Source organism: Haliotis rubra, unplaced genomic scaffold, assembly GCF_003918875.1.
Source record: "Haliotis rubra isolate DU_JTF1 unplaced genomic scaffold, ASM391887v1 Scf547, whole genome shotgun sequence".
NCBI lineage: Eukaryota > Metazoa > Mollusca > Gastropoda > Lepetellida > Haliotidae > Haliotis > Haliotis rubra.
Window position 1 is genome coordinate 350,422 of NW_025767243.1, and position 12,824 is coordinate 363,245.

General features: G+C 38.9%; 1 protein-coding gene across 5 annotated transcripts in view; it reads left to right on the forward strand.

Annotated features, from left to right (window-relative positions):
* LOC124253609 (rab GTPase-activating protein 1-like) overlaps window positions 1–12,824 on the forward strand; it is a 54,787-nt gene that overhangs the window by 5,634 nt on the left and 36,329 nt on the right. For 3 of the 5 annotated variants that reach the window (XM_046687418.1, XM_046687416.1, XM_046687417.1), the window contains exons 2-4: window positions 5,117–5,508; window positions 6,555–6,759; window positions 12,286–12,469. In XM_046687418.1, coding sequence (XP_046543374.1) covers window positions 5,160–5,508; window positions 6,555–6,759; window positions 12,286–12,469 — 738 coding nt within the window. In that variant the 5' untranslated portion in view covers window positions 5,117–5,159. Of the gene's footprint in view, window positions 1–5,116; window positions 5,509–6,554; window positions 6,760–8,525; window positions 8,547–12,285; window positions 12,470–12,824 lie in introns of all 5 variants that reach the window. The other 2 variants (XM_046687414.1, XM_046687415.1) reach the window with 1 other exon arrangement.

Sequence of the window (12,824 nt, forward strand, 5' to 3'; positions counted from 1 at the left end):
GGGACTAACATGATCTCTTGTGAACTTTTGAGGTAATGTTTACAGCCCTGTGTCCTGCGAGTTGTTTTGTAATGTGATCAGCGTGTTTTGTAATGTGTTCAGCGTGTTCGAGGTAACTGGAGCTCTGATGCTGGATCATGTGTGTGTCACCAACGACTGGTGGTGGTTACAACCCACAGCTGTCGCCAATGTTTAATACTGGTGACATCAGATGTTATCATAATTCTATAATTCTGTTATGCAGGAAAAGCATTTGTGTACAATGAGTTTTACTGTCGTCATCATGGAGAACATTTGAGGGCGTGTTCGATGTTTTGTGGGATTCAGTTTCGCATCTGTAACAGACAGCCATTTTGGTGTGTTTGTGTATATTCTTTGACAGGACTGGTAGTTGGAATATATATGGTTGATGCACATAGAGATTTCTGTGGATTAAGTTATCTTGTTGAAATCAAATGAGGACGCTTGGTGGATATTTGTTTATATGGTTGCCATAGTTACAGTGATGATGACTTCGGACCTCTTGCCAGGTAGGAGTGCTACATTTGGTTATTCATGTGTTACCACTTACCAGGGTTATTCTATACCTGGACGCTCAGTGTAGCATGTCAGTGGCACATCTTCCTGGATTTGTGTGTGTGTGTGTCTGTTTGGTTATTTTGCTCAAACTGTGTGATGAATTGCTTGTCTCTTCAACAACTTAAAAAATCCTTCGACCCGTGAAAATCCGGGTTAGAATATTGATCTTCAGTAACCCATGCTTGTCGTAAGAGGCGACTAACAGGATCAGGTGGTCAGGCTCGCTGACTTGGTTGACACATGTCATCGGTTCCCAATTGCGCAGATCGATGCTCATGCTGTTGATCACTGGATTGTCTGGTCTAGACTCAATTATTTACAGACCTCTGCCATATAGCTGGAATATTGCTGAGTGCGGCGTAAAACTAAACTCACTAAGAAAACCTTTACAGTTTTAAAACAGGAATTGTGAATCGGTCGCTGCATAATTGGTTTTTGAATGGGTCCAAATAAATTCTTGTGTACCTGAAATAAACCGAATAATGTCAGATCTATATGGTCTCTGGTGGGATTTAATGTCATTTCCATGATGATAGTAAGATATGTTTTTGACCTGCAGCAATCTGATTTCTCTGTTATTTACAGCTACCCTCCCTATTTACCATGTTAACATCACATCTATGTTTATTCTGGTTGTACTGAACATGACAACCCAGGTTTCAGAACGACATAGGCATCTGCCACTCGTGTAGTAACCACGAAACTGTGTTTACTCAATGCTGATATATTTGTTCAAAGATTTCAGAAGTAAATGATTCTTGATAATCACACAAAGCAGTGATATCCGGATTCCAGAAGTGTTTCCCTCTTGTTATCAGCAGAACATCACCATACTGACCAGGGGAGGTATCAGTGGTTTAGGGCAACAATTTGACGAAGTAATGGCATTTCTAGATAGTGTACATGCTGCATGATTGGCCAGATTACAACACTATATATATGTCAGCATATTATAAGTGATGTGGTGATTGTTTTATGTCCCTTTTCATTTACAGCAATATCTCATCAGGATCACCTGTTGAATATAGTTAGGGCTTTCACCATGTTGACTACAATGCGTACAGAGCTGTGCCATCTTTCATGTTACCTTGGTATGAGATGATTACTTGTTTTCTTTGCTTTACAAATTCATAACACCTATCAATATAATATAAATAAATGGATGATTAAAATTGCATGAAGATAGTTTAAGTTTTGTTTATTTGTCTGATCACACTATGTTTACTGAATAACATCCGGAAGCTAATAATTCATAAGTGAGACCTAAGGAAGCTAGAGGTATATAATATATCACTGTCGCTGTAAAAGAAGATACTGCTGCCTTGTGTATGGTATACACTGTTTATCACACTATATGATGTGAACAAAGATCCACGTATCACACATGATACAGGGACACATGGTGACATGGAGCAAGGAGCATGCACAGAAATGACTGACTGACTGACTGAGTTTGGTTTTACGCCGCTTTTAGCAATATTCCAGCAATATCACGGCGGGGGACACCAGAAATGGGCTTCACACACAGAAATGAGTGGTATTGCTGGTAACAGTAGGCAGTCAGCGGTAGTGGTGTTCTGATGATCGAAAATAATCGAAATTCGATCGAAAGAAAGATTAAAAATAATTATCGATTGTAAAAAAACATTTTTGATTAACTGGAATTTTCTTGTTTTAGTATAACACTTGACTGAAGTAAACTAACCATTAAATTTGTCGAATATTGAGGACACTCATGAATGATTGTATTTATATTTAATGATATAGAATGAAGTAATCGAGTAATGAAACGAAGACAGTCAGAATTGTAAAATTTTAACCACTTTTATTGTTTAATTACAATTCCAGTGTCATTCTTGCATACGTGCATTTCATTGCATGACAGTATTAGTTATAAAAAAAAATTAAATAGAAAAAAACTGGGGAAAAACCCTTAAAATTAGTGATTACATTAAAAATGTAGATTATCGTTCACCACAAGTCCTCCGATAATCGATAGTGGACTTCTTTTCCGATTCCCAACACTAGTCAGCAGATCCCCTTGGTGTGTCAATCTTACTGAGGTAGAGTTGATATTTTATAATTAAGCATGGAGACAGTGATGATATGCAGTGTATGCCCAGAGGTGAATCGAAAATGCATGACTCCATGAATTATTGAAATCAATTCATTTGCAGCAGCATTTTTTGAAAATGTTAGAGATATATGATATATTATTCTGGATCTGGTTCAACATGTTAGAGATCAGAATATTTGCTTGGTCGTGCTTGATCTGTGTCCAATTTTCTTCACTCAGTAACCAAATTTCTTTTCAAACATTTTTCTATGAATAATTACTAATGAGGCCTAATTGGTGACATTGTGACTTGATAATGGTTATCAGAGTGGTTTGAGTTTGGCGTCACAGTGGCATGAAACTGGTCCACAGCTCTTTCCAGACAAGTGGTTTATGCAAGAAAATGCTTTCTCACAGAATCTAGTTATTGTGCATAAACCACTTGTCTGGAAAGAGCTGTGGACCAGTTTCATGCCACTGTGATGATCATTTCAAACTAGAGATGTATTTCTCCACAAATATTACCATTTCAATTTCAGTAATTGTTATTCCATGCCATTCCAAACTCTACTTGACATATTACATGTCAGAGGCCCAGATAAACTGAGTATCCGGGTAAAATACGCGCATAGAAAATTTCCAAATACGCATTGAAAAAATAATTGTTGCGTACCATTTACGCATTTACAATGTTAGATACGCAAAATGTTTAAAACAAATGCGTACAGAGTATATTTATAAAAATCGCTTGCGTAATGAAAAAGACATCGATTGCTATCAAGTTGTACTGTTAGTATAGGACAAGTGTTGTACTGTCAGTATAGGATGAGTGATTTTTTTATGAAATCATTTCCATTATATTTAAGTTGGTTTTGATTAGGTATGACATGAGGCAGGACATACCTGCTTAGTAAACTTACTCAACGACGTAATACTTAGGTGAGTGAAATGACTGAAATACGCACATATTTGAAAGCAGTGGGTGACGGAAAATGAAATACTCACTCAACATTCATAATACCCACTCCAAAAAAAATGCAGTGGGTACAGTACCCACATGACCTAAATCTTATCTGGAGCTCTGCATGTGTAAGGTTACCATGGTTACAGGCAGTGTTGGAAATTAAAGTGATTCTTTGAGGTCTGTGTTCTTTGAATATGTGCTTAGTACGTCGTAAACACACTAAATCTTTAAATTGTAGCAGTGTTATGACAAGGTCCCTGTGACTTTCATGCACTGAACCTACTGAATTGTTGCAAAAGTTTTGAGATGTGCCCTCAACCAGGAAATGAGATGTTAAGCAGCTCACAACACCTGCTCTGTAAACATTAATGGTGGAAGCGTCATACTTTCAGGAAAATAACGCGTGTTAAACCATAGCTGTGGCTATTGTTAACAGGTGCTTGGAAAGTTATTGTTGGACAGGAATGAGGAAACTCAGGTGAAATTGTACTGATTATTTTAAGCTTTCTACGTGGTGATGATACATGGGTCCTAGTCAAAAGGGCCGCATGACGAAATGATAAGTGTGTTGTTACTTAGATGAAATAAATAACCATCACATACATCTAATTTTTGTCAGCATTTTCTTTCAAATATTGAAAAAAATATCTATTAAAAACTTAACTAGTATTTATAAAGTATACATTGTATAGATGTATAACCTTTTACTATAATACACTTTTAAAAAAAGGGGCCCTTTTGACTAGGGGTCTGAGGCCCTTTTGACTGTTTGATGGGGCCCTTTTGACTAGGGGTTTGCGGCCCGTTTGACTGGGGCCCTTTTGACTAGGGTCTGAGGCCCTTTGACTGTTTGATGGGGCCCTTTTGACTAGGGTCTGAGGCCCTTTGACTGTTTGATGGGGCCCTTTTGACTAGGGTCTGAGGCCCTTTGACTGTTTGATGGGGCCCTTTTGACTAGGGTCTGAGGCCCTTTGACTGTTTGATGGGGCCCTTTTGACTAGGGTCTGAGGCCCTTTGACTGTTTGATGGGGCCCTTTTGACTAGGGTCTGAGGCCCTTTGACTGTTTGATGGGGCCCTTTTGACTAGGGTCTGAGGCCCTTTGACTGTTTGATGGGGCCCTTTTGACTAGGGTCTGAGGCCCTTTGACTGTTTGATGGGGCCCTTTTGACTAGGGTCTGAGGCCCTTTGACTGTTTGATGGGGCCCTTTTGACTAGGGTCTGAGGCCCTTTGACTGTTTGATGGGGCCCTTTTGACTAGGGTCTGAGGCCCTTTGACTGTTTGATGGGGCCCTTTTGACTAGGGTCTGATGCCAATTGAGTAGATAGATGCCCATGCTATTGATCACTGGATTGTCTGGTCCAAACATGATTATTTACAGACCGCCGCCATATAGTTTGAATATTGCTGAGTGTGGTGTAAAACTAAACTCCCATGGTTTCAGCTCCCTATCCTGGCTTTGTTAAGCTACCCTGTGCCAACTGCGATCATGACTCTACACTGTTTCCATGGTTTCAGCTCCCTGCCCCGACTATGAACGCGACTCTACTGCGCTGCTGATATGGAGGATGCCGTGAGCCGAGAGTCTGTGGATTCCTCCTCAACAGGTGATGACTTCGTGGTTGTCAATGCTGACCCAAAGTTCAAGTTGACCGGTGATATTAACGACCTAGACGAAGAGGTTGGTGCCGGCAAGTTCCTATCCCCCAAAATGGCTGCGTCTGCTGCTACCACCCCTGAACAAAATGGCATGGAATTGGAGAAGGTGGAGCATGCGATACGTGGTAGCCAGTCGGCTGATGTCCTCATCCCTGATGCGTCCAACATCGTAGGGCCCATCAGTCACTCGGAGAACATGTCTGTGATGGGTCTGGGGTCTGCAGATGTCGGGCTCAACCAGATTACTGCCAGTGAGTACCGAAGTATCCTACATTTGGTGACTGTCTTGTGGAAACATTTTTTGATACCATTCTTTTTAGTGTCATTGATGAAAGGGAATAACTTTTGTGGATTGTGTATATAAACACAAATTTGATAAATGGTATTAACAACCTAGGACCAATAATCTGTCATATGTTCATTTTGAGCCTCAGTGAAACAGCCAGACTGTAAACAAGCATCCATTCCACTTACGTCAAAGATGACCAGTTCATCGACAGACGATACTTTTGTTTGTGAGATTGATGGGGTGGGGATTGTGTGAGGTGAAATGGGGTTCAGTTTCACATTCACGACATTTCACTTCCATAGTGATGTGCATGCATGTGTGTGTGTCTTGTCTGTTCAAATCCGAACTGGGTGGTAGGGTAGCCTAGTGGTTAAGCGTTTGCTCGACACGCCAAGAACCTAGGTTCGATTTCCCACATGGGTACAATGTGTGAAACCCATTTCTGGTGTCCCCCGCTGTGATATTGCTGCAATATTGCTAAAAGCAGTGTAATCTAAACTCACACACTCACTCACTCAAATCTGAACTTTCGACGGTTTTCTAGTTGTATCCCACTGAGATACCTTTCCAACATTTATCATTGATACCCTCACAGATACATTATACTGACTGTGGGCCGACCAGTCCTTCTTTTATTCTCTTAATGCAAAGCACCATGCAGGGTAACAATAAGTACCATCTTTTATAACACCTGCACAAGATTGTACCTGCTATATACATTCAGTATGACTCATTATTTTTCCTTATCCTGACTCATGATCTTTTGCTTATCTCCCTTTCCTCTTCGAATGGTAGTGGAACACTTGAATCCCTTGAAGTTCCCGAAGCAGACGTATAAATACTCACCCACGAGTTACCTCCCTTGCCCTTTCCCGCACAAACTTACCATGTGACTTGCCCATACTTGTCACTCTTTCCCTTTACTTAAAAAATTACATGATGTTTTAGTGTACTCACTTGAACTAGCGACCTACAATATTCTGTGTTGATGATGACTAATCCCTTCAGATCGTGGCCGATCGACCTCGCTTCCTACAATTCCCGGCACAGACTGTACGGTGTTTGATGGAGTCACCTACCTTGGTTGCGCTACTGTCAACGCACCTCGCAGTGAGGTGGAGATCTACCGCAACATGGCAGTGCTGAATGACCAATCACAGATGGCTATCCCTGTCACTCTCACCGTGCCCAGTACGTCGGAGGGATTTGTAGGGTAAGCCAGTTATCTCCCTTTGATTAAGGTTACAGTAAATACAACATGGTAGTTGACCAAAACAGTTGATACATTACAATCTATAGAAAAACATCTTTCTTTATTTTTGACACATACATACTTTGGTGATTTTTTAAGATACAAGATATTTTTTTAGCTTTACACGATATTTGAAACATTCTTGAGCATAATAGTAATGAAACAAATTACAACAAAATTGACTAAAAGTTTGTCCGTTGGATTAAAGCAAATCAACTGTCAACTGCCATTCTCTATATGCTGTTTCCTTTGTGACATGATGTGAAGGAATATGTAGATTATGTAGTGGTTAGAGAGATATGAGCCTGTATGACATGTTAGATAGTTTTGTTGTTGTCCAATCATCAGTTGTGTTATACCTCAGTGGTTGTAGGAATGTCGTGTTATCACATGTGTAGGACGTAATACAGTTTATGATGTTATTTTGGGTAGTGGAATAACACAAAGAAAGAAATATGCATCTAAACACAGGGACATACGTTTGTATAAAACTGCCATGTGGATAGTGACCTCATCTGTGCCCAAATTTGAAGAATGTGCTCCTAGCATCATTTTCAAATTTTACATTTTATTTTGACATGAATTCTTATTGGCTCAGGTTTCTACGTTTAACAAAGCCAGTGTCCCGTGCTGTGATATTGCTGGAATAGTGCTAAAAGCTTCATAAAATGATACTCACTCACTCTAGACCTAGAAGAACTGTTTCTTGGACTGGTGGATAATGTAGCACACTTGATTGTTATGACATGTCCAGTTTTCATTCTTCACCACCATGGTGGCGTTAGTAATGCAAGTATTTTAACAAGTATATATTAAGTCATGGGGTTGAGATTGATGGCCAGCATCCCGACTTTGGCTCCTTAATAATCAGTGATTATGGTGTCAACATTTGGTGCAAGCATTTTTGCATGCAGATTATTTTTTAGTATCTGTTTTTTTGGTGGTGTTTTTGAGTTCTATTGATTTCCGTATCTACTAAATCTGTTTGATAGCCTCCTGTACTGCTGTCTTTGTAATATGTATGATGTGTAAGGTATATATTTGGTTATACCGGAAATACAAAGAGTTCCACAGATCAGAAAGAACCATTAATGTGAAAGTGATGCACACTGTTGGTGATGTTGCAATGAATATTGATGAAATTTGATCACATTCAATGAAATCAACCTCCTTCCAAATCTAAAAAATACGTCACTTTGATAAAAGGTAGTGTGTTTTAACTGTAATTATAGCATTTGATTCCAAAACATCTGAGGTGATCGACATAGTTTAGTTTTGAATAAAGCTAGATCTAGTATGTGTAAACATGGCAGTCGTCTGAAACTAGACAAATCATGAAATAGCTTTCGAGGAAATTCCTGAGTTTTAAATGACAAAACTATTTCAAAGAAAACTAATAGTTGTAACCGTGGTAAGATTCTGGTCGAGTTTTGTGGTTTAGACTAGTTTTCAATATTTTATAAGTTTGAAGAATTAAGTTAATGGTCACATCATGTAAATGGAAGAATGATTATGTAGTAGCTTTTCATGTTAAGTAAGAGAAGGAACTTTAACTGTGCACAGAATTTTATTGATGCATTACAGCATTATGCATAAAGCATTAAAACATAAAAGCATAACATGTTAACATGAAAATACAGATGTAAGGATAACATACATTATATTTCTACAATAGTTTGTTCTGTTGACATGGTAACAACGTTTGATGGCTTTCTACTTTGTTGCAGCCCTGCCGATGGAATGGTTCGGTATGCCCATATGCTTGGCTCCATTGTCTCAGTGACTCTCATGCTTGCTACATTACGTTTGCTTCATATGCTAGTCAACAGACCAACACATAAGGCTTGGGAGGGTGTGGGGGGTGTCTTCCACTCGCGTTAAATGGGGACATTGCTTTTTTATTTTGCTCTAAATTCAAAACATAATGCTTACGGATTTGTGCTAGTGATGCACATATTACGACCTTGGGGCATTTTCCAGACGTATAGAATGTTTTTTTTCCTTTTCTTAAAAAAGCAAGATCAAATCCAACTGTAGTAAAACATGATACTTTTGGATATGCAAAGTTGGACTGAGCTAGGGCCCTTCTCAACTTAAACAGATCTGAAATTGGAGACACTGATTATTTTTAAGTCCTTTATCATGTCCAAAACACAACACTTGTTCACACAGTTATACTAATCTTCAGGCACACATACAAAATTTATAATTTGCTTTTTCTTTCGCCTTGACACACTTTTAATAGTTTTCAGACAAGTACTGTTAGATTTTGCATATTTTTTCTCACACGAAAAGTCGGACATAAATTGTTTTTGTAGATAGTATTGTAAAAAATAAGGTGTAGCTGAGTAGCTTTCAATAATTGAGACAAATTGTGTTACATCATGACGGTTGAAGTAATTTGGACATTTTTGCGGAAAATACAAGAAAGGATTCTTGGGACATGTATTCATGATATAAATGTTTCTCTGTCTTACTTGGAAAAATAGAGACTACCATTCGTCATGGTTAACAGCAGTGTAAAACTGCCCGAGAATATGGAGGAGATAGGTTCACTTCATTGAGGCCCTAGGATGCTGTCATCTAATACTGGCATCCACTTCTCACTATTGTTTGCTGTGGATGTGTTGTTGTGTTGTCATTAAATCAGTATTTTGGATTTTGTTTTACGCTTTTCCTCAGATTTATTTAGCACGTCTGTTTTTATTCTAATTTTATTCATTTGCATGCCTGTCTAATCATTGCACTGCGACCACGTTTGACAACTAATATTGTTGATGTTACCATGGTAACGGGGTAATCTTTACCACTTACACATATTTTGCTGTCGAGAATTGAAACCAAAGTTTGAAATCTCCATGGTAACATGGTAGAATCTTTGTAGATGTAGAAAGCACCCATATAACATTTTCAAAAATTTCATTCATTGTGTTATTTACTGTGTGAATTAGCCATGGTAACAGGTTAAAATATATATGGAAAATATGACCAGTGTCACCAGGAATGTTTTTGATAGGTTCTGATAACCATGATAACAGTGTATCTTCATGTGTAGATCTAGGGGCGGTGGGGTAGCCTAATGGTTAAAGCGTTGGCTCGTCACACCGAAGACCCAGGTTCGAATCCCCACATGGGCACAATGTGTGAAGCCCATTTCTGGTGTCCCCCGCCGTGATGTTGCTGTAATATTGCTAAAAGCGGCGTAAAACCAAACTCAGTCAGTCAGTCAGTGATGTGTAGATCAGACCAAACATGGATAATTAATCTTATATTGTAAATGGGGCTATATACAGGGTTTCACATAGCTTATGAAAATATTGCATAGTTTGCATGAACTTTTTAATCTACGAGATAATGATGTCAAGAAATTACATAGACATGGCAGACATGTTGATAGAAAATGGGAATAATGGTAAACTAATCAATTTCATCCCTTTCCCCGTCACAAGCCGACACCCTGCCTCACATCATTTAAGTGTCCATGTAGACAAAGGAAGTCATTACATGTGTTCCCTTCTTCGTTTGATGATGTACAAAGTATATATAATTGAAACTTCCAGTTAAGCACATTCAATAACTGTTGATCAGTGTGCAACGATAACTTGGACGCTTGCTTTTAGAACATAAAATATTGAATGGTCAAACCAAATATTCATGCTTCAAGTGAATCAAATCCATTCACACTGATGCTGGAAACAGTTTCTTTAAAAATAATTAAGCATGTTAAAATGTCAAAAGTGCATTTTGAGGATTTTTTAAATGAAATTGTTTGAGTTAATTTTTTGTATGTGAGCTGACTGCTGACACTCCGTCAGATGTGTAGGCGTTGACATTCTGGTACTGAGGGGGGCGTTGGGGTAGCCTAGTGGTTAAAGCGTTATTCGTGGTTCAAATCCCCACATGGGTACAATGTGTGAAGCCCATTTCTGGTGTCCCCCGCCGTGATGTTGCTGGAATATTGCTAAAAGCGGCGTAAAACCAAACTCAGTCAGTCAGTCTGGTACTGAGTAATACAATTAGATTGAGTCAAATATTAGTCAGTGAAGAATACTCAATCAAAATTCAAAATGGAATATGCCTTATTCAGCTGTTAATCATGTGAAACCCTGCGGATAGATCATCGAATGTACGTGTATTAACATCTTTCATCTTTCCAGTTTGTACAGAGCAGACATGATCCAACAAAGCAACGACACAAAAACCCATACCTTTTATGCTTTGTTAATGTCTTTTTGATTGTTGGTTACTCTTTCAAAGACATTTAGAAATAATACATGTAAAGAGTGAGTGAGCAAGTTGGGCTTTAAGCCGCTTTTAGCAATATTCCAGCAATATCACGTCGGGGGACACCAGAAATGGGCTTCATGCATTGTACCCATGTGGGGAATTGAACTCGGGTCTTTGGCATGACGAGTGAACGCCTTAACCACTAGGCTACCCCACCGGCCCGATACTTAAAGAGAAATATGTTATGGATGTGGACTTGTGTAATATGAGGAACACGTTTTCCCGGGTATATTCTTTATCCTTCTCCTCCTCGTATCATTGTCTCCTTCTTCCCCCTTAATTTGTGAAAACATAATGTGGACTCGCAGATGATGCTAACAATTTGTGGACTCTCAGGCCATGAAAGTAATTTGTGGACTTTTAGATGATGAAGACAGTGTGGGGACTCTCAAATCATGAAAATAATGTGTTGGCTCTCAGATGATGAATACAGAGTGTGGATTCTCAGAACATGAAATTAATTTGTGAAATGTCTGGCTATGAAATTAGTTTGTGGACTCTGAGATCATGACAATGAATTGTTGACTGTCATATTTTATTAGTATTCTATGGACTCTTAGATTATGAAAGAAATTTGCAGACACTCATGGAATGGCCACAATTTGTGCACTGACTAGCTGATCATGAAAGCAATTTGTGGATACTCTTGGGTAGCCTAGTGGTTCATGACACTGAAGACCCGGGTTTCGATTCCCAACATGGGCACAATGTGTTATGCCCATTTCTGGTGTCCCCTGCTGTGATCTTGCTGTGATCTTGCTGTAATATTGCTAAAAGTGGAGCATGACCATACTCACTCTCTCTTCATGATGAAAAGAGTTTGTGAAGAGTCACAATGATGTAGACAAAGCCACTTTGTGTATCTGATTGTTGATTTTGATGTCATGATGCTTTGGTAAATCATTTCTGTCCAAACTGTTCACTGGTAGTCGTCATAATCATATTGATGTTACATGTGTTTATAAAACACAATGGCGAAAATAGACTGTCAAATATTAATACAAAATGCTAATTGGTTTGTCTGATTAATTGTGTTTTAGTGAATTAATGTTATTGTGTGATAGTTTTTGATAAGTGTATAAGTATAACAGTGTCTTCATGTTTGTAATGTTTGCGTTACATTTTGAAAATAGCCTTAAGAAACTCATTCGGGAGGCTGACCCAAGGATGGCTGTATCCTGACCTTGACCTTTGTTTCAGATTGATCGATCCAGCAAGCAGCACAGAGATTGCCAGTTACCGTATTCACCGCATTCTGTTCTGTGCAAGAGGTCCGACTGACAGCAGCGAAAAGAAGTGCTTTGCATTCACGTGTAGCCATGGCGATACAGCTGAGACCGCCATTTTCCAGTGTCATGTGTTCCGCTGTGACCTTCCGGAAGCAGTAAGTTGATGACATTATTAGATCTGGGCTAGAATTGGCCTTCAGCAACCCATGCCTTTGTAAGAGACTAGTAATGATAGTGTTTCCTTACGCATTTTTAGCAGGGTGCAGTGCCCTGCCCTATTCATTTGGTTCCCTGACTTCTTTTAATACAATAATTGATGTTAACATTTGATGGTTTTAGTTTCTATTTAATGGTAACGTAATGTGAAATGTCTGTGCTCTTTGAACCTGGAATAATCACTATGCATGAATAACTTGACATAATACTTGGAAATCTGTTATTGTGTACCCTTTTTAAAATTCTGTCACCTTGCCCTTTTTGGATCCTGGGGGAAACGCTAAATGGGATTGG